The 25,480-nt window shown below is 57.5% G+C and overlaps 1 protein-coding gene across 17 annotated transcripts in view; it reads right to left on the reverse strand.

Moving 5' to 3' along the window:
- Positions 1 to 946: 946 nt before the first annotated feature.
- Positions 947 to 25,480, reverse strand: part of TNS1 (tensin 1) — a 67,839-nt gene continuing 43,305 nt past the window's right edge. For 7 of the 17 annotated variants that reach the window (XM_054208899.1, XM_054208896.1, XM_054208909.1 and 4 more), the window contains 16 exons: positions 24,631 to 24,711; positions 20,678 to 20,856; positions 20,310 to 20,448; positions 17,799 to 17,891; positions 16,848 to 16,883; positions 12,795 to 12,969; positions 11,257 to 12,125; positions 9,807 to 9,893; positions 9,006 to 9,137; positions 8,492 to 8,584; positions 7,960 to 8,037; positions 7,544 to 7,615; positions 7,297 to 7,465; positions 6,987 to 7,055; positions 6,600 to 6,632; positions 947 to 5,579 (listed from right to left, as the gene is read on the reverse strand). In XM_054208899.1, the coding sequence (XP_054064874.1) occupies positions 5,435 to 5,579; positions 6,600 to 6,632; positions 6,987 to 7,055; positions 7,297 to 7,465; positions 7,544 to 7,615; positions 7,960 to 8,037; positions 8,492 to 8,584; positions 9,006 to 9,137; positions 9,807 to 9,893; positions 11,257 to 12,125; positions 12,795 to 12,969; positions 16,848 to 16,883; positions 17,799 to 17,891; positions 20,310 to 20,448; positions 20,678 to 20,856; positions 24,631 to 24,711 (2,450 nt within the window). In that variant the 3' untranslated portion in view covers positions 947 to 5,434. The remainder of the gene's footprint in view (positions 5,580 to 6,599; positions 6,633 to 6,986; positions 7,056 to 7,296; positions 7,466 to 7,543; positions 7,616 to 7,959; positions 8,038 to 8,491; positions 8,585 to 9,005; positions 9,138 to 9,806; positions 9,894 to 11,256; positions 12,126 to 12,794; positions 12,970 to 16,847; positions 16,884 to 17,798; positions 17,892 to 20,309; positions 20,449 to 20,677; positions 20,857 to 24,630; positions 24,712 to 25,480) is intronic. The other 10 variants (XM_054208912.1, XM_054208903.1, XM_054208905.1 and 7 more) reach the window with 7 other exon arrangements.

Consider the following 25,480-nt stretch of genomic DNA (forward strand, 5'->3'; position numbering starts at 1 on the left):
CTTCGCCTCCCAGCACAAGCCCCACAGCACGGGGTCCCCCCCGCGCAAGCAGCCCCCTCAATCCGCCCCTCGGCCTGCAGCTATTTTAAAGAAAGGCAGGAGGTATTTTTAGTGCTGCCGGCTCCCGGGAGAAGCTCTGAGCCTCTGAGCCGCAGCAGCGCTGGCGCCAGAGAAACTGCCGCTGCTCTGGCTGATATTTCTCGTATAATTAAACTCAATCCATCCCGGGGGCCGGGTCTTGGCCACCAACTCAGCAAGGAGGGGAAGGAGCGGAGCCAGAGAGCCGGGGGCTGAGGGCTCTGATGGATGCTGGGAATTGCTCCGTGAATGCTGGAAAAGCCAGGCCTGAGACTCTGGGAGGGGGAGTTTTGCAAGGCACAGGGGAGCAAGATGGCTCCAAATGGGGCAGGGAGTGGGATTTAAAGGGGGCAGACCTTCGCAAAGGCAAAAGACCCCGTATCAGCATCATCCCGTCCCGCTCCCCTACGGGAGAGGGACTCAAAGGGGATGCCCAGAGCTGGGCAAAAGGCACCTAAAGGCAACCTGGGAGAAAGCAGTGGGATTTGAAGGGCACCCAGCGTCTGCAGGGCAAGCCGGAGAGATCCCTCCTGGTAAACAAAAGCCCAAGCCGGAGCCATGTCGGAAGTTTTTGGGGCTGTCTGGTTAGCCGGCATCTGGCGAACACAAGCTGCGGCTGGAGGCTGACAGGCAGCAGCACAACCCCCCCTTCTTCCCACGCCCACCGCCCCGCGTCTGTCTGGGGGCCCCAATCTGCCCTCGAGGATCGTTTTGTGGGGGGGGACGACAGCCCGGAGAAAACACAGCACCTGCTGGGGTTTAGGTTGGTTTTTGATTTTTTTTTTTCCCCTGTGCAAAAAGAACAGAGCATTTATTCCTGCGCTCCCTTAAATTTCAAGGTACATTTCCAGCGATCCAGACACCAAGCTGGCATTCCAAGCAACAGTATATTTTATATAACTGATTATTTTTTTTTGTTGTTTTTACCACTTTATAAAGCCATACAATGAACTGCAAAGTATCCGACATCTGTACAATGGGAAGACAACAGCGGAGTCACATTCACACACGGACATGGTGCGACCGAAGTCATCCTTACACGCGCGACAACGTTGTGGGCACGAAGATACAAAATATAACGTATTTTTTTTTTCCATCTATATAAATACACAGAAAGGGGCGAGTCTAAAAGTTTTAAACTGTTCATTAACACTGATTAGCAAATAAATCTGTAACGTTCCCAAAGTAACAAAGACAACAACAATAACAACAAAATAAAAACCCCACGCATAACACGGCGGCACGGGATCCGCCAACGGAAACGTTGGGTTACTTCCTTTTTTTCTTTTTTTTTTTCCCTTCCCTTTTTAAGGAAAAGAAAAAAAAAAAAAAGAAAAAAAAAGAGTAACCCCAAACCAACCTCGCAATTTGCAAAACAAACGAACGAAATGAAACAAGCCCCTGCGGGCTCCTTTGCTGTCTGATCCTCCTGCCTGCTCCAACGGGAAGGGTTGCCTTTTGTTGATGCTGCTGTCTGGGGTTTTTGGGGCGACTGGTTTCTTTACCTGCCCGACCTGCTGGGTGGGCATTTACTTTGCGCTTGGGTTCAGGCGGTTGAACTCGCTCGCTAGAAAAATCGATGCCCGGAGGCTGGGTTGGGTTTATTTTTTTTTCCCCCTACCTGGTTTGTTTACCATGTGTGGTTTGACCAAGGGGCAGCCAGCAAATGCTGCAAGCCAGAGGAACCCCAAACTTCGCTCAATTTATCTGCTTAACCCCATGAGACCCCCCCCATCTCCACTGGCGATGGCAGGGGGGGCTGGCAAAGGCCATGAGATGGGTGCATCCCATCGGGAGATGATGACAGGGATCATCCCCCAGAATAGCTCCAGAGGGAGGTAGCCCCATTGAATGGGAACCCCACATTTTGCACCCTGTAGGCACTACCGTTCGGGACAGGCAGCAAACGAACACACACACACCCCCCGCCCCGGGGAGTGTTTCCCAACAGACAGCAACATCGACAGCAAAGGGAGGACGGGCGGGAAGGGGCTTCTCCAAAGAACAAACCGACACAAAAAAAGGGCACGCACAATAAATTTACACACGCAAAAAAAAAAAAAAATATATATATATATGTGGGGAAAAGTGCGTTTTTAAGGATATCTTTGGCAAGAATATATGCAGTTCTTTGTGCAGGAAGGAGGGATGTGTTTGTGTGTGTGTGTGTGAGAGAGAGAGATACCATCCGGCTGCTGAGAACGGCAGTGTGATTACAACGAAACATATGCTGGGCTTAACTCGCGCAAGCTCGAATCTCAAATACCATGACTGCATTTAAAAACCAAAGAAAAAAAAACAAAAAAAAAAAAAAAAAAAAATCCCAAAGAGTCTTTTCTGTTCCTTTTGTAAGGAAAAAAATATCAACACTAGGTCCCCGCCAGCCCCAGGAGCTGGGTGATCCGCAACGCCGGCTGACAGTCTCTCCCGGGGAACAGAAAGGGTAGTTACACCTAAAACTGTAACTTTAAAAAGGAGATAAAAGGAAAAAAAAAAAAAGTGCCTTTAAAGGGAGCTGACAAACACCCGGCTACATCATTGGAAGGTGATTAGCTCTGTGTTAAGAAAATAATATAATCATCGGACAATTTTGTTAGTGTTCGAGATTTGGATACGGTCTAACTCTTCAGCTAGTGGGTTAGTGGGGAAGCCGTGGGCGGCTCAGGGCCCGAAGCAGGCGTGATGCTATGGGCAGGTATCTGCTGGGGTCAGCTTCTACGCGACATCTCCGGGGTGCTTAGGTCTGCTTCGTTTGCATGGGGAGAAAAAGAGGAATGGGGGTTTCAAGCACCGGTTTCCGAGGCAGCAGATTAAAATAAAATTACATTATTATCATCTTTTTTCTTAGCAGTGAGAAAAACCAAGTCTGAAAAATAGAGGCTTTCAAAAATATATCTTTATATATCTATAAACACAGTGTTTCCTCTAATCGGTGAACGGCAGGGTGAGGAGATTACGGGTGAGATCGTCTCTCATCTCGCTTGAATTTCGCAGAAGGAGGGAATCGCTTTTTTTTTTTGGAAACATCAAAAATGAAAAGGTCTCCGCATCCGTGCGGCCGGGGAGCCGGGGAGAGGGGAAAGCCCCCCTTCCTCCCCAGAAACCCCCCCGTCGTCCCGCCGCCGCCATCTCGCAACCAACTCCCCGCTACGCATCCTTTCAACGCTCGCTTCGGTACCTCGGTACAGCCTCCGGGCGCCCACGCCGCTCGCTCCCCCCCACGCACACACACACACACGCACGCACACGCACGCCGGTCACACGCACACCGTCCCGACACGGGGTGGGGGGACACAACCCCCGCGCCTCTTCCCCCGTCCCTATTTTTCCCTTGCTCTGGATTTTCTTCTAACGTGCAGGTGTTTCCCCGGGGCAGGGGAAAGGGGCTGAAGGGAACAGGACGGATATGATGGGGGAGATATGATGCGCGGAAAGCAATATGGCAAAAATAAATATTTTCGGAGTGTAAATTTAACCTGTTTTTCCTCCTTAAAATTTCGTTAGCTTACAGTATTTCGTCAGTATAGCTCGTATATATATTATAGCTATCAAGGCAAAGGCGGTCCAAGGGAGGCGAGCTTTTGGGGATGGGGGGGCTGCAGTGCTACGTTTCTAATTTTTGCCCCCAACAATCGATCAGGGCCACTTTGCACTGAAAACTTCACCCAGAAGGTTCTCAGGGGGAAATTTGCAGCAGAGGGCTCGGCAAGGACCGTGCCCCCCAATCCCGAACCTGCACGTGTGACCAAAACATCCTCTGCCCCACCACAGTGCCATGGGGCTGGGACCTCCGCCTGCTGCCCCCCAACCATGTCTCGCCCCCCGACCCCCGGCCGCAGTGGCACGGGGGCCCTTTGCCCTTCTCGCCCCCCCCGGCTGGCCCTCCTCACCTCCCGAAGCAAAGGGAAGAGCCAACAGCACTGAAGCCGCGGCGAAACTACGGTGCATTCGGGGGGGCATGAGCCTCCAGCCAGCCGGTTTTGGGGGTACATGCGTGCTGAGCAGGGCGGCTCTCGGAGGACCTGTTACCTCCCCACCGAGCCAAAGCTGCCCAGCGACTGCAGGTCCTTTCCTTTAATATATATTTTTTTTTTTTAATATTTTCTTCCTTCTTTTTCTTTTTTTTTTTTAACGTGGCCTCCAAAATAAAAGGAGAAAAAAGCGCCTGAGTTACTTGTAGTCATTCGCCTTTCGTGCAACTTGAACATCCATGCAATGTAAAAAACCGCTTGCGCGTCTCCGAAGAGCAAGATAGGGGTAGCCACGGGTCCGCTGCTTCGCACAGGGAAGCCACCTGTGCCAGCATCCGCTATTATTATAATTATTATTATTATTAAAATGTTTTTCTTTCCTTTCTTTTTTGTTTTTGTGTGTGTGTGTGTTAAGAGAACGTGTGACAGGCTGCAGTAGAAAACTGCCAAAGAGGACTAGTGATGGGAGGGAAAAGGGGAAGACGGGAGAGGAGGCGATTTTCTGCATCCTCCCAGGAGCTTCCCGGGGAGCCTCTGCCTTCCCCAGGCGTGGGATGGCAGGAGCCCCCCCACACCTCCCCATGTGCTGGGGGGCACAAGCACCCCCAGGGGAGGTGGGGAAATGCTTTCACCCCCCATCTCCAGATGGACTCACGGCGGCTCACCTGTGACCGGCGCTGGGCTCTGGGTCAGCAATGGATGTCAGCCCACAGCCAAGCTCCCTGCGGATGGGAGGGCTCAGGACCAAGCCCCCCCATGCCCCCAGCAAGTCGCCAGGCAGCTGGCAGGTTTCGGGAGAAGCGTGGGGACCAGTAAGGACCCTCCACTACAGCCGGGCAAGGGAAGGTTTCCGAGGGCATCTCCTCCCGTGTCCCACAGACCCAGCCCAAGGTGTTATCTCCTACGGGTCGTTTCAAACACACAGCAGACGTTCATGATGGAGCTGCTGGGATGGAGCTTCTTCCATGGGTTTTGCCAGTTGTGTCCTTTTTTCCAGATGGAGAACATCATTCATGGTCCCACGTTTGGTCCCGAGTGGACGTAACTGCTCAGGACTGTGATGCCGAAAGCTGGGAACACACCTCTCACTGCCGCCTTCGCTTTGGTCACCTTCCCTGCGATGGGACATGCATCCTGTCTGGCGTGACTTTGTGGCTCTCTTACGTAGGTGCGTGGTTTTGGTTCCTCTATGTGTGTGTTTGGCTTGTGTTGAGTTTTTAGGGGTTTCGTTGGGGTTTTTTTGTTGTTTGCTGTTTTCCTCCAAAATTCCAAGCCTTTTTCCCCCCCAATTCACTTCCCTCTCCCACAATGCACTTCCTCACACTCCTTCTCGGATCAGCTCCAAGTCCTTCTCCAAAATTCAAGAATCACCCGCAAGCGCCGGCTCATCTTTTCTGGCCGGAGCCAAGCATGACCCTGGAGACAAAGTTGACGATGGCTGCAGCTGGCTGGTCTGGGTCCAGCTCGGCAAAGAGATGGCAGACGTTGTCTGTGGTGCTCCCTTGCTTCCTGGCCACAAAGCCGAAGAGCCTGGGTGGGGAGAAGGCGAGAGGCTCAGAGAGGTCTGCCATCATTGCTCACCCATGGAACACCACCACCCTCTTCCAGCATGGTCTTGTCCACCTCCCCCTCTTTAACATCCACCTTGCACGACACAGAGGAGGACATCACATGAGACATCACAACCTGCATGAAGACCAGTCTAATATTTCCCTTTGCTGCAATTTCTTTCAAGGCCAGCACTGTGTTTCCATCATCTCTTGGCCAAACCCCCTTGCTCTGACCATCCCTTCCACCCTCCCCTAGACCATCCCCAGGAAGGGACCTTCCAGATGCCTCAGTTTGGGTGATGGCCCTTAAAACCACGGTGGCGTGATGGGCTGGTCATTGGGGTAGACTCCATATGAAAGATCCCATAACATTGTGAAGGCCGACTGGGGACACGGGGAGCTGGGTGAGACGATGGGGTTATTTCTGTCTGTCTCTTCTCTGATAAATAAAATGTCCCCCCTCTTTTTTTTTTAATTAGAACGTGCAAACTCAAGTTATAAATACGGGGGAACAGAATGTGAGACAGGCCCAGGCCATGGCATTTCTAATTGGAGAGGGGAAATATCCCAGCAGCTGGACGTCCTAATAAAAACCCCTTTGCTAACACAATGGCTAAAATTAGTGGGAATTGGCCCCTGGAAATGGGCTCAGCCGGCAGCTCTGCACTAGGGAGGACAGGAGGAAAGGGAAGAGCTTATATGCCACAAACATAACCCCCAGGTCTGCTTCATGAGCTGGCTCTCACTGATTCCACTGGGACAGTTTCCAGTATGGCCAGTTCAGCAAGGGCCATGCCTGCTCTGACCAGGAATCCGAGATTGAAAGATGTTTCCCGAATCCCCAGACCCATGGTCTCATGCTTGGGTGAAATGTCTCTGCAGCAAGGACCTGAGCCTATCTCAGGCTGCTCCGCATGGGGCATCTCCCAGCCAATGCTCAAACACAAGCAGGAGCCACCCCAACAGCAGCTGGGAGGAATCAAGGACAGAAACTACTTACTTGGCTGGGCCGCTGCCGTCAGTTTTAGTCCACCTGCAAGGAGAAGAGGAGGTGTGAGGGATGGTGCCTCTTGCACCCCACAGAGAGACAACGCTGTGATGGGGGCGACCACAGCAATGCTAGAGGGCCAGCCTGGCTTTGCACAGGCTTGGCTCTACGGAAAAAAAACTGATGCGCCTCTTCCCCAGCATGAAGATGCTTGGAGACACCAAGAAGGCACCAGGAGAAGCTGGTGTTGCCCCACGGTATTCAAGGGTGCATTCCATCCCTGCTCTCTGCAGGAGCAAGGAGGACAGAGCAAATAAAGACCCTGCTCCAAGCAGTCCAGGAGCCTGGGGGAGGGCAAGGGGCAGGGGACATGTGCTCCCCCAAGGTTAGGGCACTCACTTTCTTTCCTGGGGGTCCAGGTCGCAGAAGGTGACGGTGTTGAGGGGGTAGTGTCGTCGGAAGAACAACCTGAAACACAAGGCAGGGAGCGTCAGGGCCAGGGAGCCCCCACCTGTGCCCCACCACAGCCCAGTCCCACTGTCTCTGACCCATAGGTCTCCCCTAGGATGCTCCAGGACCCAAGGACAAAGCCCAGTCCTGCCCATGACAAGGCTCATGCCACTCCAGGGACATCCTTCATCAACATGCTCCCTGGATCACAGCCCTGTTGGCTTTGGGGACACGGGGACATGGCCACGGAAGGTCTTACTTCCTCTGGTTGTCCGTTAAGGTGATGCCTTGTGCGGAGACTTTGAAGTGGACGATGGTAGCAGTGGGTGTGGGGTCAGCCACCAGTGTCTCAGCAACGGCCTTCGCAATGGCCTGAGGGCCCGTCAGTGACTCCATCTCCACCGAATTGATGAAGAGGACGTTGCAGGCTGGAAGGGGAGACAGCAGACATGGGGTCAGCCACTGCCCTGGGCCACGTTCACCCTGCGGCAGCCCTCTCTACTCACCCGCACCCTGTTTGAGGAGGTCGGTGGCCGAGTTGCTGGCCGACGCAGTGTCTTTCTTTTCCTCCATGGGATCTAGAAGAGAGAGGGTGTTATTGCTGCTCCCTGCTTGGAAACCCACCCCACCCCTGCAGGCTGTGGGGGCGGATGCACTATCCCCTTTCCAACTGCCAAGCATCAGATCCCAGTGTAGATGTGGCACTGAGGATGAAGGGTAAAGCCCAGTCTGGCTCCGAGTTGTCTGAGAACAGGGATGAAGGGACTAGCAAGGAGGTACAGCATCCAGGATGGAGATGAGAGAGGTATATCCCCAGGGCTGGCTCTGTTCGGCGTATACAGCCTTGAGGCTGGGAACCCATACCCCATCCCAAGCAGCAGAGGGCAAGATGTCCCACTGCTCCTTTCTGGCCCTGACTTACCTCGGTCAGGAATGACCAGCTTGCAGGGCAGGGCCAGAGGCATGATGGAGTGCTGGTACACCAGCGCCGAGAGACAGCCTGGAGAGGGAGGGAAAATGGTCAGCACAGGGCTGGGGACATGGGTTTTCCCCGGTGTTAGGTCATTCCTGATCTGCGTGGATGGGAACAGGATTTTTGGTGTGGTTCTTCACTGTTGTTTTAATGCCCCGTGTAGCATTTCCTCTTGATGAAACCACCGTGCCCATGGAGGGCTCAGGGAGGGGGCAGAGAAGCCAAGACCACCTTCGGAACAACACATCAGGCAGAGGTCCTCATGCAGCACCTCAGAGCACATTAGCCATGGGATATCTGGAACAAGGGGAGCCCCTGCCCTCCACCCTGCCCAGCAGCATCATGTGTCCTACACATGTGCAGGGACAAGAGGCAGTACGAGAGGTGGGGGCTGTCCCAGATAGTCTGCTTTGATAGTCCAGCAAAGGCAAGGCTCTCCCAACCCAACCCCGCATGGGAGAAGCACACTGGGGGCACTCACCAAAATTTGGTTCGTTGGGGCATCCTTTTAGTTTCACACCCCGCGGGCTGGTCTCGATGAGGAAGTGCCTCACCAGCTCGTTGGTGATGTCTCCTGGGAAGAGATGGGAATGTTCTTACAACAGAGCCACCCCTCTCCTCCTCCCACTCTGCAGTCCCACGGGGGAACCAGTGGCCAGCCCAAGGGAGGAGTCCCTGCCACTCTGCCCACCCTCCTCCTTTGCACAGGGTCAACCCCAAGCCAGGCTCTCCCATGGTGTTGATGGGCCGGGGAGGCTGTCCCCCTTTTGCCACGCCAAAGCACAAGATGCAGATGCCCCTGAGCCCTCCGCAGCTCAGGGCAGAGGACGTCTGGTGCTTCCTTGTGCCCTGGGAGGGGAGGGCTGGGAGGGAGGGATCCTGCCACATCAGCACATACCCAAGGGCATGACTGGCTCAGCAGACCCAGCTGCCTGCTTGCCCCAGACGAACGATGGAAAGTATCTCGGCGTGGGATGGAGAAGGGCACACAATACCTTTCTTGTTCTGCTGCATGACCGTGGGAGGCGGAGAAGCTACTTTCATGGCGAGGCCGTAGGCTCCCCGGAAGGAGTGGCTGTCTCGGATGATGAAAGCCCCCGGCTCCCTGTCCTTCAGCAGCGCGATGGCTGCGGGAGAGAACAACAGACCTCAGAGTTGGCACAGTGAGAGCTGATGAGCCCTCCAAAACCAGCAAGTGTGGGTTGGGATGGGATCCCCTGGCTCTGTGGCGTCACAGCCGGGCACCACAGCGTCACTGTCCCCCCTGCACAGCTGGATGGGGGTCTCGAGTGGGTCTGCGGCCAGGCAGCGGCTCATCTTCCCCTGGCCTCCACTGCCCTTGCATCAACATCTCAGAGCACCCATTCCCACCCAGCCCAGCTCTGAGCAATCAAGCACTGGAGGACAGGCAGGGACCAGCGGCCAAATGCTGGGACCTTGGCCCTGAAGGCACCTTGCCCTCTCCTTTTCTCCCCTCCCCTATTTTAGCCATGTCTCCGAGATCCTTCTGAGCTCTCTCTGGGTGCTCTGCACCCCAAACTACATAGATCCACTGCACGCTGTGGGGACCAGTGTTCCTCCACCAAGGGGACAGTTTGGGGAGCCCACAACATGCAAGCCTGCAGCTGAGCTGGGCTTCAACCCCCCTCTGCCATGGTCTGTGCATCCATAATCTACATTCACTGCTAACCCAGCCCCTAAGAGAAATCCTCGCTAATCCATGTGATCCCAGATACATGCCAACTCCCAACCATGGCTCACTTGACTGTATCCTTCACCCTGTGCCATCTGCCCACCTTGCTCCCTGGAGATGTCCGGTTTGTACCAGTACTTGGAAGTGTCCTGCACAAACTTGACGTTGGCACGAGTCTCGGGGCTGATGTCTGCAAGGAAGGGAAGAGGAGAAGACAAGAAAAAAGTTAAAAGATGTTGTAGCTAAAACTCCGCATGAGTTTTTAGCAAATCCCACTAAAGCCTTAATACCTTCACGTCCTCCCAGCCCATTGATTTAACTTCAACGCAATCCTCCACACCCAGGCAGGGTAATCATCACCTGGAGGTTATGGCTAAAGCTAAACCCAGGCACAAGGGCCCTTGAAGGGCTGTGGGTGGGATGAGCCTCCTGGCCACAGAGCCAGAGACAAAATAGGAATTCATCATTTAAAAGGGAGCTGGCCAGGTGAAATTAAAGCTGTCGGAGGAAAGAGATATGTCCAGAGGGTGGTGGAGAGATCCCCTAAATTCAGAGGGCCTTTATTGCTCTCTAATGTTCAAGATTTGGTTCATCCATCATAAAAATAAATTCCTTCCCTTATCTTTGCTCCATGCAGAGGAACTGGACAGGTCAACCTACCCTTGGAAATGCAGCCCCCAGTCCCAGCCCGACCCTGCCTCACTCGGTGTCCATCAGTGACATGGTCCCAGTGGGACCCAGTCCTCTGGCCATGAAGCCACCACTTTGCCCGTGCAATGTTTCCAACCACCTGCTTTCCAAAGACAACTGAGCAAACAAGCCGGCAGGCCAGATAGCATCTCTGCTGGAGACATGTTATCAGCCCTCTGCAATCTGGTCTCCTTTGGAGAGGTGGGGGGCTCTCTCTCCTCCCCAGCCCGCTTGCTAATTGTTACGGGTTTTAATTGCTCACGCTTCCCCGCTGGGAAATGTCTCCAGCCACAACGAGTCACAGGGCCGGGGTGGGCGCCAGCATGCCCACAAAGGGCTGCCCGCTCGGCAGCGAAACCGGCCCAGCAGCCGGAGCCACCGCTGCCCCATGGCTTTATTCCCCTTGTCCTATCAGCCTGATCTTGGCGTCACCGAGGTGTCCCGTAACGGGAGCCAGCGAAGGCATTCCAGGCGCGGCAGCACCCGGGGCACGGCACACCATTTGAAACGAGGAGGCAGCACCGCAGCGGGGTCTCGGCAGGGTAAAGCCCACTGGGAAGGGGGCCAGGAGGTCAGCGCATCCCCACGGAAGAGAAAAGCCGCCTCCGGGCGCTTTGATCTCTCCATACACAACTCCGGGCGCTGTTTATGCCAGTGATGGCGGGTCGGTGCTTTTCCTGTTTGGATTTGGCAGAAAGCGCCGGAAATGGCCCGAGCCCCAGCAGTGCCGCCGGTTTGCGGATGAGCAGGAGGGGTAAATCAGGACGCGGCTGCAACGCCTTCCCCACCGGCCAGCGAGGAGGAGGAAGGGAGAGCCCTGGACAGGGCAGGGGGACACGGGGACCTCCCACAGCATCCCTTACCTGGCATGGAGAACTTGGAGAAGTCTGGTAGGGTGTGGGAGAAGGCGACGGCGCTCCCACCGCTGGGGCTGGACATGCCACTGGAGAGGGGCGAGGACACCTTGCCGTTGATGGTGGCATAGTTGGGCAGGCTGTTGGAGCGGTCCCCAGCCGACATCCGCCGCTTCTCAGGCAGCGCGGGCTGCAGCGTGGGGCTGCCCTGGCGATAAGCAGCTGAGTCCGGGGAGGAGGAGTGCGGCGTGCTCGTGCCGGGGTAGTACGCCGGCGAGACAGGGAAGGACGGCGTGGAGGGAGGCTGGTAGCCAGAGGAGCTGCTCTGCCGAGACAGTGTCGGGTGCCTTTCCTCCAGGCTGGGGTAGCCATACAGGGGGCTGCCAGGGGGGACGGCTGTCATGGCTTGATGCCTGGCCAGGCTGGGACTCCCCGGTGGCGCCACCAGGTTGCTGTGGGCTGCCGTGGTGTGCCTGCCCAGCCCGGGGCTACCGGGAGCACCGCTCACACTGGGGTTGACGGCTCTTCGCCCAAAGCCGGGGCTGGGCGGTGTGTTTGTAGCCACTGTCCGGTGCAGGGTGCGGGGGCTCCCCGGTAGGACATGGACCCCCACCACATTGACCTGCGTCTGCGGCCGAGCTTGGGGATCTGCCTGGAGGGTGGCTCGGCCATCGGGGTAGTCAGGGCTGGAGTATGCCGAGCCTGGGACCCCACCTTGGACCATTGCAAAAGAAGATGGAGACGAGTTTTGGTAGCTGCTGTGAGCAGAGGGCATCTGTGAGCTGACAGGCGACCGGTAAACAGGCTCAGCCGAGGCGTGGGGAGGTGTAACCGTGCCATGGGGGCTGCCCTCCGACGGGTAGCTGCGGAGGGAGGCCCTGAGGAGAGATGAGAAGAAGGAGGATTCAGCTCCATCCCTTATTCCTGCTGCTGTCTGGCACCCTCCTGTGAGTGGTGCACAGGGAAACTGAGGCATGGTGCCAGCAAGCTGCTTGGGTGCTCAGAGGCAACGGTAGGCTGGGTCCTGCCAGCTGCATGAAAGCAACTGGAGGCAGCTTTGGTTCCCCCATGCATCCCAATTCCCTCTCAAAATATGGTTTTCTGGGAGACAGAGCTTTTTTCCAGTTCCTCTCCCAGTAAAGCTCCCGGTTCGCTCCTCCCTGCCAGCCTTGCCAAGTGAGCTGGTACAGGACACCCCATGGGCAGGGTGGAGAGGAGACAAGGATGACGTCTCCATCACACCACAGGGCACCAATGCTCAGCCCAACCCAGGGCTAGGCGTTGGTACAGACCCCATCCCTCCTCCTGCCCAGAGGGACAGGTTATCAGCGAGATGCTGCTGAGGACCAGTGGCCACCAGTGACCACCAGTGACCCAGCTTTGTGTCCTCAAGGCAGCAAGCCGCATGGTTATCCAGGACCCTTAAGCCCTGTGTGGGGAGACGGGGTTCCTTGCAAAGGCAATTTCAAAGTGGGAGCAAGTCTGTGCACCAGGCAGGGTTCAGCCCTGGCCCCACCAGCCCCCAGGACCTGCACCCACTGCCTTACCCATCCACGCTGTGAATGGGGCTGCTGGTGGAGACGGGGCTGGGGGCGTTGAAGGAGTTGGTGAAGGTGCCGTTCCTGGCGGGCACCTCCAGGCCCCCGGGCTGGGCGGTGGGCAGGCTCCCTCCTCTGCCCGTCGTGGCCGTGCGGGCCACCGATTCAACGTAGCTCCTGGGCTCTGCAGCAAAAGAGGAAGGGAAATGGATGAGCCCACAGCTCCCATGGGAAGGGGTCCATGCCCTTCCTGGTATCCCTGTTTCAGCCAGTGAAGGTGCTTGATCTGAGCTCCTCCAGCTGCACGTTTTCCCTGTCTCTCTTCCCCCATGCAAGGGATTGTGCAAAACCACATCTGGCTCATCTGGACCTTTAGGTTACTCCAAGGGATGCTGAAGACCCCAGCCAGGGCACAGGAAGGGGGGTCATGCCCACCCCTTTTCTCGAAGGAACCGGAGCATGTGGGACCACGGTCCCTTCCCGCTCCACAGCCCCTCCGCCCTGCTCTGAGTCAGCGTCCCTCCCCACCCGGGATGCCACACAGCTCACGTCGTGCTCCCTGCTCATCCCCTGCCCCTAAAAATAGAGCCGGTGACTCTGCCCAGCCTGCGCTGACTCACGCGGGACTGACGACGATGCCCAGAGGTCCCTGCCCCGCACGGCCCACCTCTGCCAGCCACCTCCAGCAGCAGACCAGAGAGCAGCTCCAGCTATTTCCACTGCAGGATCCAACACTCTCACTCCCAGCCCGGCTTGAAGCCAGAGCCCATGAGCAAGACCAAGAAAAGCAATTTTCCTTTGGAGTCGCCGAGCTGTCCCGTGCCAGGAGCAGAGGGCTGTGCTGGCCATCACCAGCCGAGGCAGCCGCCAGACCCAGCCCTCCCTCCTGCCTCCTGCTCCATCCAGGTTGGTCCCCATCCCTACAATACCCCCCCAGTATCCCCCCAAAAGCCACACTGGATGAAGGACCCCATCCCCCACCTCCCCGCAGCTATGTCACACCTCGGCTGGCACGTGCCACCGACCACCTCCGTGCTGGGGCACAACACCCTAAGCGAGACCCGGCTGGCGTCAAACACTGTGGGCCGGGCGTCCTTGCAGATCCCTGGCTCCAGGCTGGCCATGCCCGAGGCAGCTCCACAGTAGCAATTAGCATGACAAACATTATTATTATTATTAGTCATAACAGCCAGGCTAGAGCTAAGCCTGCTGGCAATCCAGCCTGCTCACAGCCAGCGATGCCGATGCACAGCTCCATGTTCAGTGCCGGACCAAGGGGTTGCAAGGAAAAAGACTGTCATGGGTCCCCCTCCTTCCTCCCCAGTGTCTCCATGCTCCACCCACCTGTAGACAGGGGAGGATTTGTCCATCCCTTGGGCTGATCTCCCTGCCCAGCCCTACTCAATCACCTCAGGAAAGATCTGAATCAAAACCAGACCGAGGACTTCAACACGGGCTGGGTACCAGCATCCGAGGCAGGACACGTGGCTCTGAGCGACAGGGACGAGGCGCTGCCCAGGGGGACGCCCAGGGCAGCTGCAAGAAACTCACTGCCGCTTAGGTAATTAAATTAATTTCACAGCTACTCACTTTTCTCCCCCAGCTCCCCACCCCAGACTAAAATTAGCCAGACAGTACATATGAGTCAGCCTGCAAGAGGTTAAGACCAAACGTCTGCGAAAATGCCAGCCCCCCCTGCAAAGGTGGGGGCTGAAGCAAGCCAGGGGCTCGGGGACTGGGGACAGCATACATGTACCACAGCGAGGTGTGTGACTGCGGGCACGAGTTTGAGTCGTTTGGTTCAATACGGGGAAAAAAAGAAAGAAAAAAAACCTGGGAAGTTTCTTGCCTCCTAGTGTTTTCTTGGAAGAGGCTCCGGAGATGGGAAGACAGTGGGAGAATAGAAAGGCCTTGAGTCATTGTGGAGGCGGGGGGGCAGTAATCGGGAATCCTGAATCCTGAATCCAGGCAGGGCTGCGCTCTGGCCAGGAACACCCAGTGCTGCGACTGCACCAGGCTGTTTTAAAGCTTCCTCGGAGGTGGCAGCCAGGCCCTGAGCTCCTGCGCTGCCAGAGCATCTTCCTGCCCCAGGTGCAGCTGAGCAGAGCCCAGTGGGGCAGGGACCCTTGTGGGGTGCGCAGCTGGGTGCAGAGGGTGCTAAGCCAAAGCTTTCTTAAGCCAAAAAACCAGTCCCTTCTCAGGATTGCAGATTCAATCCCGTCAAACCCATCACTCCACTCTCCTGAGACCCCACCTGCAGTACTATGTCCAGCTCTGGAGCCCTCAGTACAGAAAAGACATGGACCTGTTGGAGTGGGTCCAGAGGAGGGCCAGAAAAATGATGAGAGGGCTGGAGCACCTCTGCTATGAGGACAGGCTGAGAGGGTTGGGGTTATTCAGCCTGGAGAAGAGAAGGTTCCAGGGAGACCTTATTGCAGCCTTTCAGTACTTAAAGGGGGCCTACAGGAAAGATGGGGACAAACTTTTTAGCAGGGCCTGTTGCGACAAGACAAGGGGTGATGGCTTTAAACTAAAAGATGGAAGATTTAGACTAGATATAAGGAAGAAATTTTTTATGCTGAGGGTGGTGAAACACTGGCACAGGTTTCCCAGAGAGGTGGTAGATGTCCCATTCCTGGAAACATTCACGGTCAGGTTGGACGGGGCTCTGAGCAACCTGATCTAGTTGAAGATGTCCCTGCTCTTTGCAGGGGAGGTTGGACTAGATGACCTTTAAGGATCCCTTCCAACCCAAACTATTCTATGATTCTATGATCACGTTATCTGAGAGGATGAAGAAGGACAAAAGCAGGGCAAGAGGCCAGTGGTTGCCACTCAGCCCAGACAGCATGGCGTCACTGGACATCCTTGCTCTGGGCCAACCATCATGCAAGCTGCTGAACTACCACAGGAACAGAGAAGCAGCAGAGCTTGAGCTCCTTGGCATCTGGTGGGAAGGAGAGGGAATGTTTGGGTCTTTGGAGACTTAAAGCTGGACAGAAATGGTAAAGCTGCGGGAGACTTAGCAAGGAAAAGCCTGATCTTATCCCAGCTTTTCTTCCTTTAATGTACCCAAGAAGCCATCGCTGAAAAATCAGCTCTGGAAGCAGAACATTTTCTTCAAGCAAACACTTTCTCCACTATTACACAACATTCAGATTTGGGCTACGTGCATTTTGAGGAACTCCCAGGGAGAAATGCTGATGGCTCCCAGGGCCGGGGGAAGCATTGCAAACTCGCTGAGAAGAGACATCCTCTCCCCAAAACCCATCTTGAACACATAGTTCCCCATCCAGGCCCCAAAGGCCCAAAGTTTCATTAAAGAAGAAAGCAAAACCACCCAACAACCGTTAGATAGCAGGCAGCACTCCAGGGAATCAGAGCTGCTCCCGAAGCCTCCATCCCCCTGGAAGACATGCCACCCCAGAGCCCCCACCATCGGCAGAGCCACCCCCCCAGTTGCCGCCCCAGTACTTGGCCTCCCAGAAGAGGTGCAGCCCCAGGATGGGAGAGGTGGGGGGACTTTGGGAAGCCTCCCGGCCGGCAGAGGATGCACACCGGCTGCCGGCGCTGTGCTGCTGCCCAGCCAGCTGAGCCAGCACACGCTGGTGGCCTCTGCGCCTGGTGACCTTTTGTGCTGCACTTTGGTTTATTTTCACTCTGAACAGCAGCGGAAAAGCCAGAAGGGGAGGGCAGGAGCCCAAAACCAGGGCTGCTGCTCCCAGCCCCCCACCAGGCTCGCCTGAAGTTGGCCGTGACGTGCCAGCATCCCCCACGTGCCGCCGACAAGGATGCCACGCACTGACAAAGAGCTCTCAGCCCCCATGGACGATCGCCACCCGATGTGACAGACCTCCAGCTCCATCGGGGAATGCAACCATGACATAAGGCACGATGTTCCCCTCCTCGAAAGTGAGCGGGAGGGGCAAGACTCCTACATCCCTGGGGGCCAGTGGGAGGGAAGGCTGCTGGCGCAGGCAGCCGGAGCCTTCTCTGAGCAACAGTCCTGACAGTGGGGATGAGCGGGGAAGAGAGAGACAGAGAAAGAAAAGCCTTTCTTACCTTCTTCAGAGTCACCGCCTGCCTCCCCTTCTAGCTCTGAGAGATGGAGGGGCAGGGGAGTGATGGGAGCAGGAAGAGGAGGAAGAAGAGACGTGCAAGACAGAAAGAAAGAGAAATCCGAGTTAAGCAGCATTGCCTTGCTTAGACAGAGGCACACAGAGCGCAAAGGAGAGCCCCACACCTGCCCGACACTGCACTCCAAACCAGGACCCCAGCCTCAGACACCCCCAGGGTCCACCTGGGCATCCCAGAGATGATGTCCAAAACCCAGGAAGCTGGTAGGGAAGAGGGAACAGCCCAGCAGGGAGCCACCACCACGAAGGGCTGCTCCGAGAAGCCCAGCAAGCACCAAAAAAGCATCAGCTCACTCTTGGGGGCAGAGCAAGAAGAGTCCTGCTGGGTGGGCTCAGCCAAACTGTTTCCCCCGGGCTTAGCCGGGTTTTGGGGAGGTGACACTCAGCCCTGAAATGGCCCAGGAAGGGGCCCCGGGTGCTGGGGAACAGCGAGGTCTGGACTGGCAGGCAGCTCTGGGACACGTCCCTGGAACAGCACGGCCTTTGCACCCGGAGACCGCTCTCCAGGATGGAGAGAGCTCTGGATACTGTTCAGGCTGACAGGCTCGGCTCTCGGAGAGCGAACCCTCTCCAGCTGTGCGGGGAAGGAGAAGGGATGGAGCGGGGTGGGGGAGGAAAGAATGTGGGGCTGGGCAGGAGGCAGGACCCCGGGGTTTTCCAGCCTCCACCACTGAAGACCCTGCAGGGCCCAGGGCAGCACCAACATCCCCCACCCTCACACAGTCCCAGAGTCCCGATGGGAGGTGACAAGGACCCCAGGACCACCTGGCCCCAAAAGATAGGCAGAAGTGCCTTCTTCAGCCAGGGGACCCTTCCAGGGGTATCCTCGCATATGCCACCCCCCAAAACCACCCACAGCCCCCATGCCTGCACTCACCTCCCACTGGATGCAGCAGGATCTCAGCTGGGTTGTGGGGTTTCAGCCCCAATGCTGAGAGCGGGGTCTTGGCCAGGCCGGGGGGAGAACGCACTGTTGGCATGGGGGAAACAAGAGCGTTAGTGGAGGGGTGGGAGGTGAAGCTTCAGAAAGGCTGGAGCTGTCAGTGCCCAGGGGTTCAGAGTCCCCATGACACATCCCACCCACCGGCTGCAACTGGGCACTGCCAGGAAGAGGAGACGCCCTTGTGTGCAGCAGCACCCCCAGGGAAGGGCACCGATCCCCCTCTCCATTTGGGGATGCGCACGGCATGGGAGGTGCCCGGGAACAAGCAGTCTGCCCCACTGTGGGGCTGGCAGGATGGAGAAAGGGGGCAATTCCCACCAGGGCAGGCCCAGACCCCATCTCACAGCAGCGTCCTCACAAGGGAATGGTCCCACCATAGACATGAAGCCTTTTATTGCCCCTGTGCAAGCAGCTGCCCCCCAATCCAGAGATTCCAAACCTTAATTCCCCTCTGCCGATCCCCACGTCTGGCTGAGCTGGGACCGGGCTGTCCCGGAGCAGCTCAACCCTCCCACAAAAAGGACAGCAGGACTACCAAAACACCCCCACCCCCAGATCAGCTCAACGGGCAGGTGAGGATGTTCACACAGAGCATGTTCCCCAAGGGGTGGCAATGGACACGTGAGGTCTGTACCCCTGGGCCCATACATACATACCAGGAGGAGCTGCGTATGTATGTACGGCTATGATATGGATGGACCAGCTGTGTGGGGTGGCAGGGTTTCATGGAGCAGGTTGGACCACCCCGAGGCGACTGCGCCTCCTCTTCCCTCCTGCCCCCCCAGGTTTGACCCATCTCCCTGATGCTGCATCTCCTGTGGGGAGACCTCCAGGTCTCATGTCCAGCCAGAGGGACCAGAGGGGCACATCGCTCCATCAGCGTTTGAATGTCCCCAGCTGGCAGCACGGGCGCAGGTTCCACGGCGAGGCCGGGAGGCGGTGGGTGGTGGGAGCTCCAGAGGAAAGCCAGACCCTCGCCCCGAGGCCAGGTCCCCCCAGCAGCCTGGGGCTGGAGCAGCCGAGCAGCCGAGTCCCTGGGAAACCGAGATCGCGGCACCTTCCCCAGCGGATGTCTGATTTCCCCAAATCTGGTCGGCCACAAGCCACGATGTCAGCTTGTGCTTCCGTTGGCTGACGAATGGCGGGGTCCTCCCGGGGCCGGGAATTCCCCTGGGACCGTCGTCTCCCCATGGAGGGGAATCGCTCCTATGTCCCCCCGGGGGGCACTTTGGCAAAGCCTGCAAGCTGCAGCTTCACGCTTCCCAGGCCTCCCCAGTTGGTGCTGGCTAGGAAACACTGCCTCTCGGCCACGTCCCCAGCCAGGCTGTTCCTGTCACCTCTGCGAGTGACTCATCCCCCAAAACAAGCCACTGTCCCACTGCCAAGGAGCTGCTGCCCTGGGGACAAGCTCTCTGGTCCCCTGAACAACGGGGCCATTTCCAAGCTGCCAAACGCCCCAGGGACGCTCCCACACTCCAGTCACTGCATCCCATGAGACAGGCTCAAAGGCCAGCGGGTTGCAGGGAAGGAACAGCAACAGCGCAGGAGGAAACAGCCTCGAGCCCTATGGGTTGAGCTACAGCGGGGGCAGGTGGCCCCATTACGACCAGGACGTGGCATCAGAGGGGGCTGCACCCAGCACGAGCATCCCCAGCCCTAGAGCACCCCTCAGCATCCAGCCTACAAAAGTGTTTTGAGGGGGTAAAGGGGGGGCTGCCGTCTTTTTGATGGGTTTCCCAGTTGACCGGCTGCTCTGTTGCACTGGTCCAGCCCGAGTCATGCTGTGACAACGTGAGGCTGTTCATTGGGGTTCATCGCTCAAGCTGATCACACAAACCCAGTCCACACAAAACCACCGCGACTGCGCGGTCGGGGTTAGTCAGAAGGGAGGCATGCTGTGCTAGAGGAGCAGAGACAGGCTGCATGCAAAGGGCTGGCAGCTCCCAGCCTTTTCCACCTCCTGCCCTGGAAACAGCAAGCGAGAAGTGGTGCAGAGTGCAAGGGTCTGCCCTGAGCCCCCCTCCCAGTCTTCAGTCCCTCCTGCCTCCCCCCTGCACGCCTGCTACTGCAGCCTCACTGCCTTTCTTGCCATGCCAGTAGGAAAGATGGAGAGGTGCAGGACCAGGACGGGCTGCAAGGATGCTGTCTTTTAGACCCTGCCTCTCTCCTTATCCCGCCTCGGGATCCCATCAGAGAAACACCACAGCAAGTGAAAGGTAGGCAAAAGCCGACAGGAAGGTGCTGAGAGCCGAGATGCTGATGGCAGCAGGATGCTGATGGCAGCATGGAGTGGTTGGATGCAGAGGAGAGAGGAGAAAGGAGAGGAGAAGTGATTAACGTGGCGGTGGGTGTCTGGAGCCCGGAGCTGTCTGACCCTTGGCGAATTTCTGGCTTGCCGAGAGCCACCCACCGAGCCCCTCCGCCTCCCGGAGCCGCAGCACTTACAGGAGTTGGAGTAAGGGGTTTGTGGCGAGACGGGGAAAGCTGGGGTGGGGGGAGAAATCTCACCGCCGCTGGAGGGTGGGCTGCTGGGGGAGGCACCCTCCATCTCTTCAAAGGCTTCCTTGTAGCTGTGGAGGTGAGGCTGGGGGAGAGCAGGAGAAAGGGTTAGTCCCTACAGTGCAAACCTCCAGGACACCATCACCACAAAAGGCAACATTAACCCTCAACCCTCCAGGATGGGACTTTTAGCATCCACAGCATCCTGGAGAGTTGAATTTGAGGGTTAAGGGAGCCTTCCGAACCTTCTCTCTCCCCGGAGGTTGTTGCACCCCACCAGCCCTCCCCCGGCACTCCACCAAGCCCCAGCACACCTCTTTGGGCCTCCCTCCAGGGTTGGCCGCGATGGTGCTGACCACCTCGGGCGAGAGGACAGTGGGGCTACGGGGTGAGCTGGGCTCCGGTGAGCTCTTCTCATAGTGGCTGTCGCTGGGGGTCCGCTTGCGGGCAGGGACGGCGATCTCCTCTGGGGGCTTCTCTCGGGACTGTACCCCTGTGGGGCAAGCACAGGGTGGGGAGATGGGTGAGGAGGTGCTGGCTGAGATGGGGACCAGCAGGAGATGCTCTGGGGCTGATCTGAGAGGTCTCGCCGGGGCCATGTGCTGCAGAGGGGGCTCTGCCTGGCAGAGATGGCAGCTTCAGCACTCACCTGCATCTAACCCCCCGACCAGCACAGGCAGTTGTGAGCTGGAGCAGATAAACCCTACAGCACTGGCCCTGGGCCAAGCGACAAAGCAAGGCAGGGCTGCAGCTAGTGGCTGGGTCGCTGCATTAGCCCTCCCAAGCACCTTGAGTCCTGCACTTAGGCACAGCATCCCCTGGCAGTGGGTGTTGAGGGGCATAAGGATCCTGTAAGCCCCCCAGCCAGCCTCCGCTCTACAGAGCTGGGAAGGGCTGGGACCTCTCAACAGCATCATGGTGGGAAAGGGACGAATCCCCCAGCACCGGGGCAGCAGCATTCGGCTGTATCCCTGTTCCCACAGCTGGATACGGCTCCAACCACAGCAGAGGTAAAGGCCTCTTTTTATGAGTCTAAAGGCAGAAGGAGCACCAGGGCAGGAGGAAGGACCCCAGCCAGAGGAGTGGTGCAGGGAACCCCCAAAACTACTGCTGATCTCCTACCCCCAGCATGACGCTTTCCTAACAGGGAAGATTGGCACCTCTGCACTGTCTCCAGCCAGATCCCCCTCCCGTATCCCAGCACCACAAGACACCAGCAGTGGACACCACGAGTGCCCACAGCCTGGGGCAGCACCAAGGGGCTCCAAGACCCTGGGAAGAAGAAGGGAGCGAGCAAGTCACCGCGAGAGAACGGGTGTCTTGGGCTGTCGGCGTCTGGGTAGGTCCCACTGGTGATCTCAGTGAGCTGGGAGAAAGCCTAGGAATGGGGACAAAGCCAGCGCAGGGCAGGGGGACTTGGATGGCTGGGATGAGGGGTGCGACCTCTCCCAGCACCCAGCAGGGCCCAAACACAACCTCTGCTCCATCTCGCCTGACGAAGAGGTTAATTAGGGCTCAGGGATGATGGTGCTGGGTTCGGTGCAGGGGAACTGCACAGAGCATCACGGGTGCAGCTCAGAGCCCCAGGGACTCCCACTCCTCCCCGGGACCCACACAGCAGCAGGGTGACCCCCGGTCTCAGTCAGGCTAGCAGAGGGGACAGAACCGTCCCCTCCACATTTCCCGCAGAGCCGGGAAGTGCTCACGCTCCTCTTGGCCCAGCACATTGCGGGGCAGGGGAAAAAAGAGAAAAAGGAAAAGAGAGAAAAAAAACCCAAGAGGCCAGCATCACGCTCCAGGAAATGCACTTTTCAAACACCAACTCCTTTCCCACGGGCTGGCGGAGGAAAACCAGCCATCAGCTGCTTCCCCTCGCTCCCCGGGGCTCCGTGCGGGACCCACGCCTCACGCCCGCTGACCTCCCCTCTTCACCACTCCGGCACCCACACCAGAGCTTTCCCGACCCCGGAGAAAGGGCTAGGAGCAGGGAAAGGGCTGGGAGTGCGGGAGGGAGGGAGGTGGCCTGGGTGCATTTCTAAATAATCAGTCCAGTGAATGGCAACAACAATAAAATCGCAGCTCGGGGGGGGGGAGAGGCGGCCGGGCTGCGAGGCGGGGGACGTGAGCCAACGGGGCCGGCTCCAGCCGCGGAGGCGGCCTGGAAAATTCCACTAAGAGCAGCTTTGAAACACAACTCCCCGATCCCTTCTGCAGGTGCTCGCCGGCGCGGGGGACGGCCATTAAAAAGGCCCATGGTGGGGACAGGGGGACAGAGAAGGTCTCTGGGAAGCCGCCCTGCAGGCGCGGTGGCCACGGATAGCTTCTTATAGGGTCACCCTGTATCTTTTTCCCTGCTTTAAGGGAACAAAGCCCTGAGTTGTGAGCAGAGAGAGAAACAAAATGGGGGAGGAAAACTAAAGCAAACCCTTATATTTTATTTTCGCCCTTCCACTGTGTGCACTGGGGGGTGTCCTGCACGCTGCAGGAGCACCACCAGGAGCATCCCTTGGCCCATCCCAAAGCGAGCTGCAGCAACCAAGTGCTGCGGAGAGGCAAGGACTGGGCTCCTCGAGTCGTGCACGCCTGCCTCGCTTTGCGTCTTCTATTTGGGAAGCACAAACAGCAGCTCGCCGGAGCCTGGCTGTCAGTGCACATCACACATCTGCACATCACACAGCTGGGATGGACCCCCTGCTCCATCCCGGGGCTGCATGTCACCTGGAGGCAGGGTGCTGGATCTGGCCCATCGGGACACCCAGGAGCTCACCAGGCTTTGGCTGCTCCACTCCTCAGACATGGAAAGCAGCCGGGTCTGCGGGGAGGGGAGGGAGGAGAAGGGAAAAAAGGGACTCATTGTTCGGGAGCCGAGAGTGGGAAACTTCACGGGCCGCCCGGAGCAAAACCTGGAGGAAACCCAGGCTCTGAGCACGGCTCCCTCGACCCCCCAGGTGATTTATGGGCTGGAAACTACGCTTGAAAAACAAACTCTCCTTTCGCCCGCTCGCTGTGCCCCTCGGCAGAGGTGCAGCCTCCCTTAGCCATGGCCTCGGCAGCCACTCCCCAAGGACACCCTGCCCGGCTGCAGGAGTTGGGGTTCCCTCTCGCAGTTGAAAGGGGGGAACAGCAGCCTGCACCCCACTGCCCACCCCTGCCCCTCCATCACCTCTGGCACTGACACCCCTTCTGCTGCCCATTTAACTCCCTAACCTGGTAGCAACCTTCTCCCAGCGAAGTCCTGCCCTTGAACTAAACACAGCTCTAGGGCTGGGGAAGGGCAGGAGCACAACAGCCAGGGGAGGAGGAAACAAGGGGGATTTAAATCCAGGTGGTTTTGTGGCTTGGGAGCCAGGTTTCTGGGCCAAATCAGGAGGCAGCTGCTTTTTGGGCATGAGATGCTGGAGCTACTGCCAGGCAAGAGCTGGGGGATGCCCCCACAGTGGAGAGGAGAGGGCAAAGCAGCATCCCATGGCCTTCAGTATACGGAACCCAGCAATTAAAGCCAGACAGGGCACACGATGCCCAGGGAAAACAGATGCAAACTTGGTCCCTCCCTGCACGAAGAACAGCAGTAGATGTCATCCTGTACCGCTCTCTGCCAGAGCCCAGCTCGCCCCATCCCACCAGGCACAGATACATCTGCTGCTCCTCTCCTTCCAGGGCACTTCATTGATATGGAAATCCACGTTTCACCCCAAAACGAGCGCAGCCATGGGCCCTCCCTCACCTACCCCCAACTGCAGACAGACCCATGGGGGAAACCCCCAAACTGAGGCAGGTGAGACCCTGCTGGGCCAGGAACCGGCTGAACATGGGGTCTGTGGAGCTGCACTTCAGGCCTTGCCTCCTGGAGGGGTGAGCCATGGCCAGGACAAAGCTCAGAGGGGCTGGAGCAAGGGCCCAGATCTGTCCCAGCGATGAAATCCCACCAGGGAGCAGCGTCAAGCTTGGATGAGATGCAAAACCGAGCACAGGCAGAGCAGTCTGTACCCAGGGCCATGTGCTCCCCCATCACCAGAGGAGGTCGAGGGGGGCCCTGAGCATCGACTTGCTGAGAAAGGGTATCGAGCCTCCCTCCATACCACATCCATGCAACACACGGAGCACTCAGCATGCAAGGATAGGGGAGGAAGGAGGGATTAGGGGGGGAGAATGGAGGAGAGAGAAAAAGGGAAAAGGAAGGAAGGATGAGAGGGAAGAACGGAGAGGAGGGAAGGAGAAGGATGGGAAGGTTGGAGGACAAAGAAGGAGGGAGGTGGAATGAACAAACCGGAGAAGGGCCGTTGCTGGTTCAGAGGAAGACGGGGGACTTTGGTGCTCTTGTTGAGTTCCCTGAGCTTGGCGTTGTACTCTGCCAGCGTACCAGGACAGGGGGTGCAAGGAGGGTGGGAGGTCACAGGGGACAGACACAGTTCCCCATGGGGAGAGGAAGGGGCAGACACAGGACAAATGTCACGAGATACAATAGGGAGACAGAGAGAGAAAACAAGAGAAAATATTAGTTGGGCTGCAACAGATGAGCCCAGGGTTGCTTGGGGTCTGAGTGAGCTCAGACCCTGCTTGGAGCTGCTTTCCCCATCACCTAAACTGCCTGGCTCCAGGCACCACTGAAACCCATATGGGAAATCAATGGTGGCTCCCAGCCACACACGGCCTTGTGCAACACCACAAAAGCCCCATCACCGTTCCCTTGGGGTAGCACCATGCAGGTCCTCTCCATCATGGGATACCCAGGGGTGGGACAAGAAGGGATGACCCCAGATGCCTCGCTGGGAGATGAGGGGAACTTGAAGTATGGCAGGACTGGCTCCTCTCTGCAAGGAGGAGCTGGGTATGCAAGCGCTGACCCATCCCATCTCTTTCCCACCATCACCAGCAGGAAGCGGGAACGGGAGCACTCCCCCGCCAGGCACAGAGGAGGTGTGAGATGCTCTTCGTTGCTGCGCTGGAACACGCAGGCAATTTATAGCAGCGGGGAATGTAAACAAACCCATCCATGCCCCACCGTCCCCATCAGCCATCCCCTCCCAGCGCTGGCTTTGGGACACCTCGTTCCTGCCGGAGGTCAAGCTGCCCGCCCGCACTGTCCCCGCCTCGGCACAGACGGCCAGGCTCCAGCA

The sequence above is a fragment of the Rissa tridactyla genome, chromosome 7 (genome assembly GCF_028500815.1).
Source record: "Rissa tridactyla isolate bRisTri1 chromosome 7, bRisTri1.patW.cur.20221130, whole genome shotgun sequence".
NCBI classification, from domain to species: domain Eukaryota; kingdom Metazoa; phylum Chordata; class Aves; order Charadriiformes; family Laridae; genus Rissa; species Rissa tridactyla.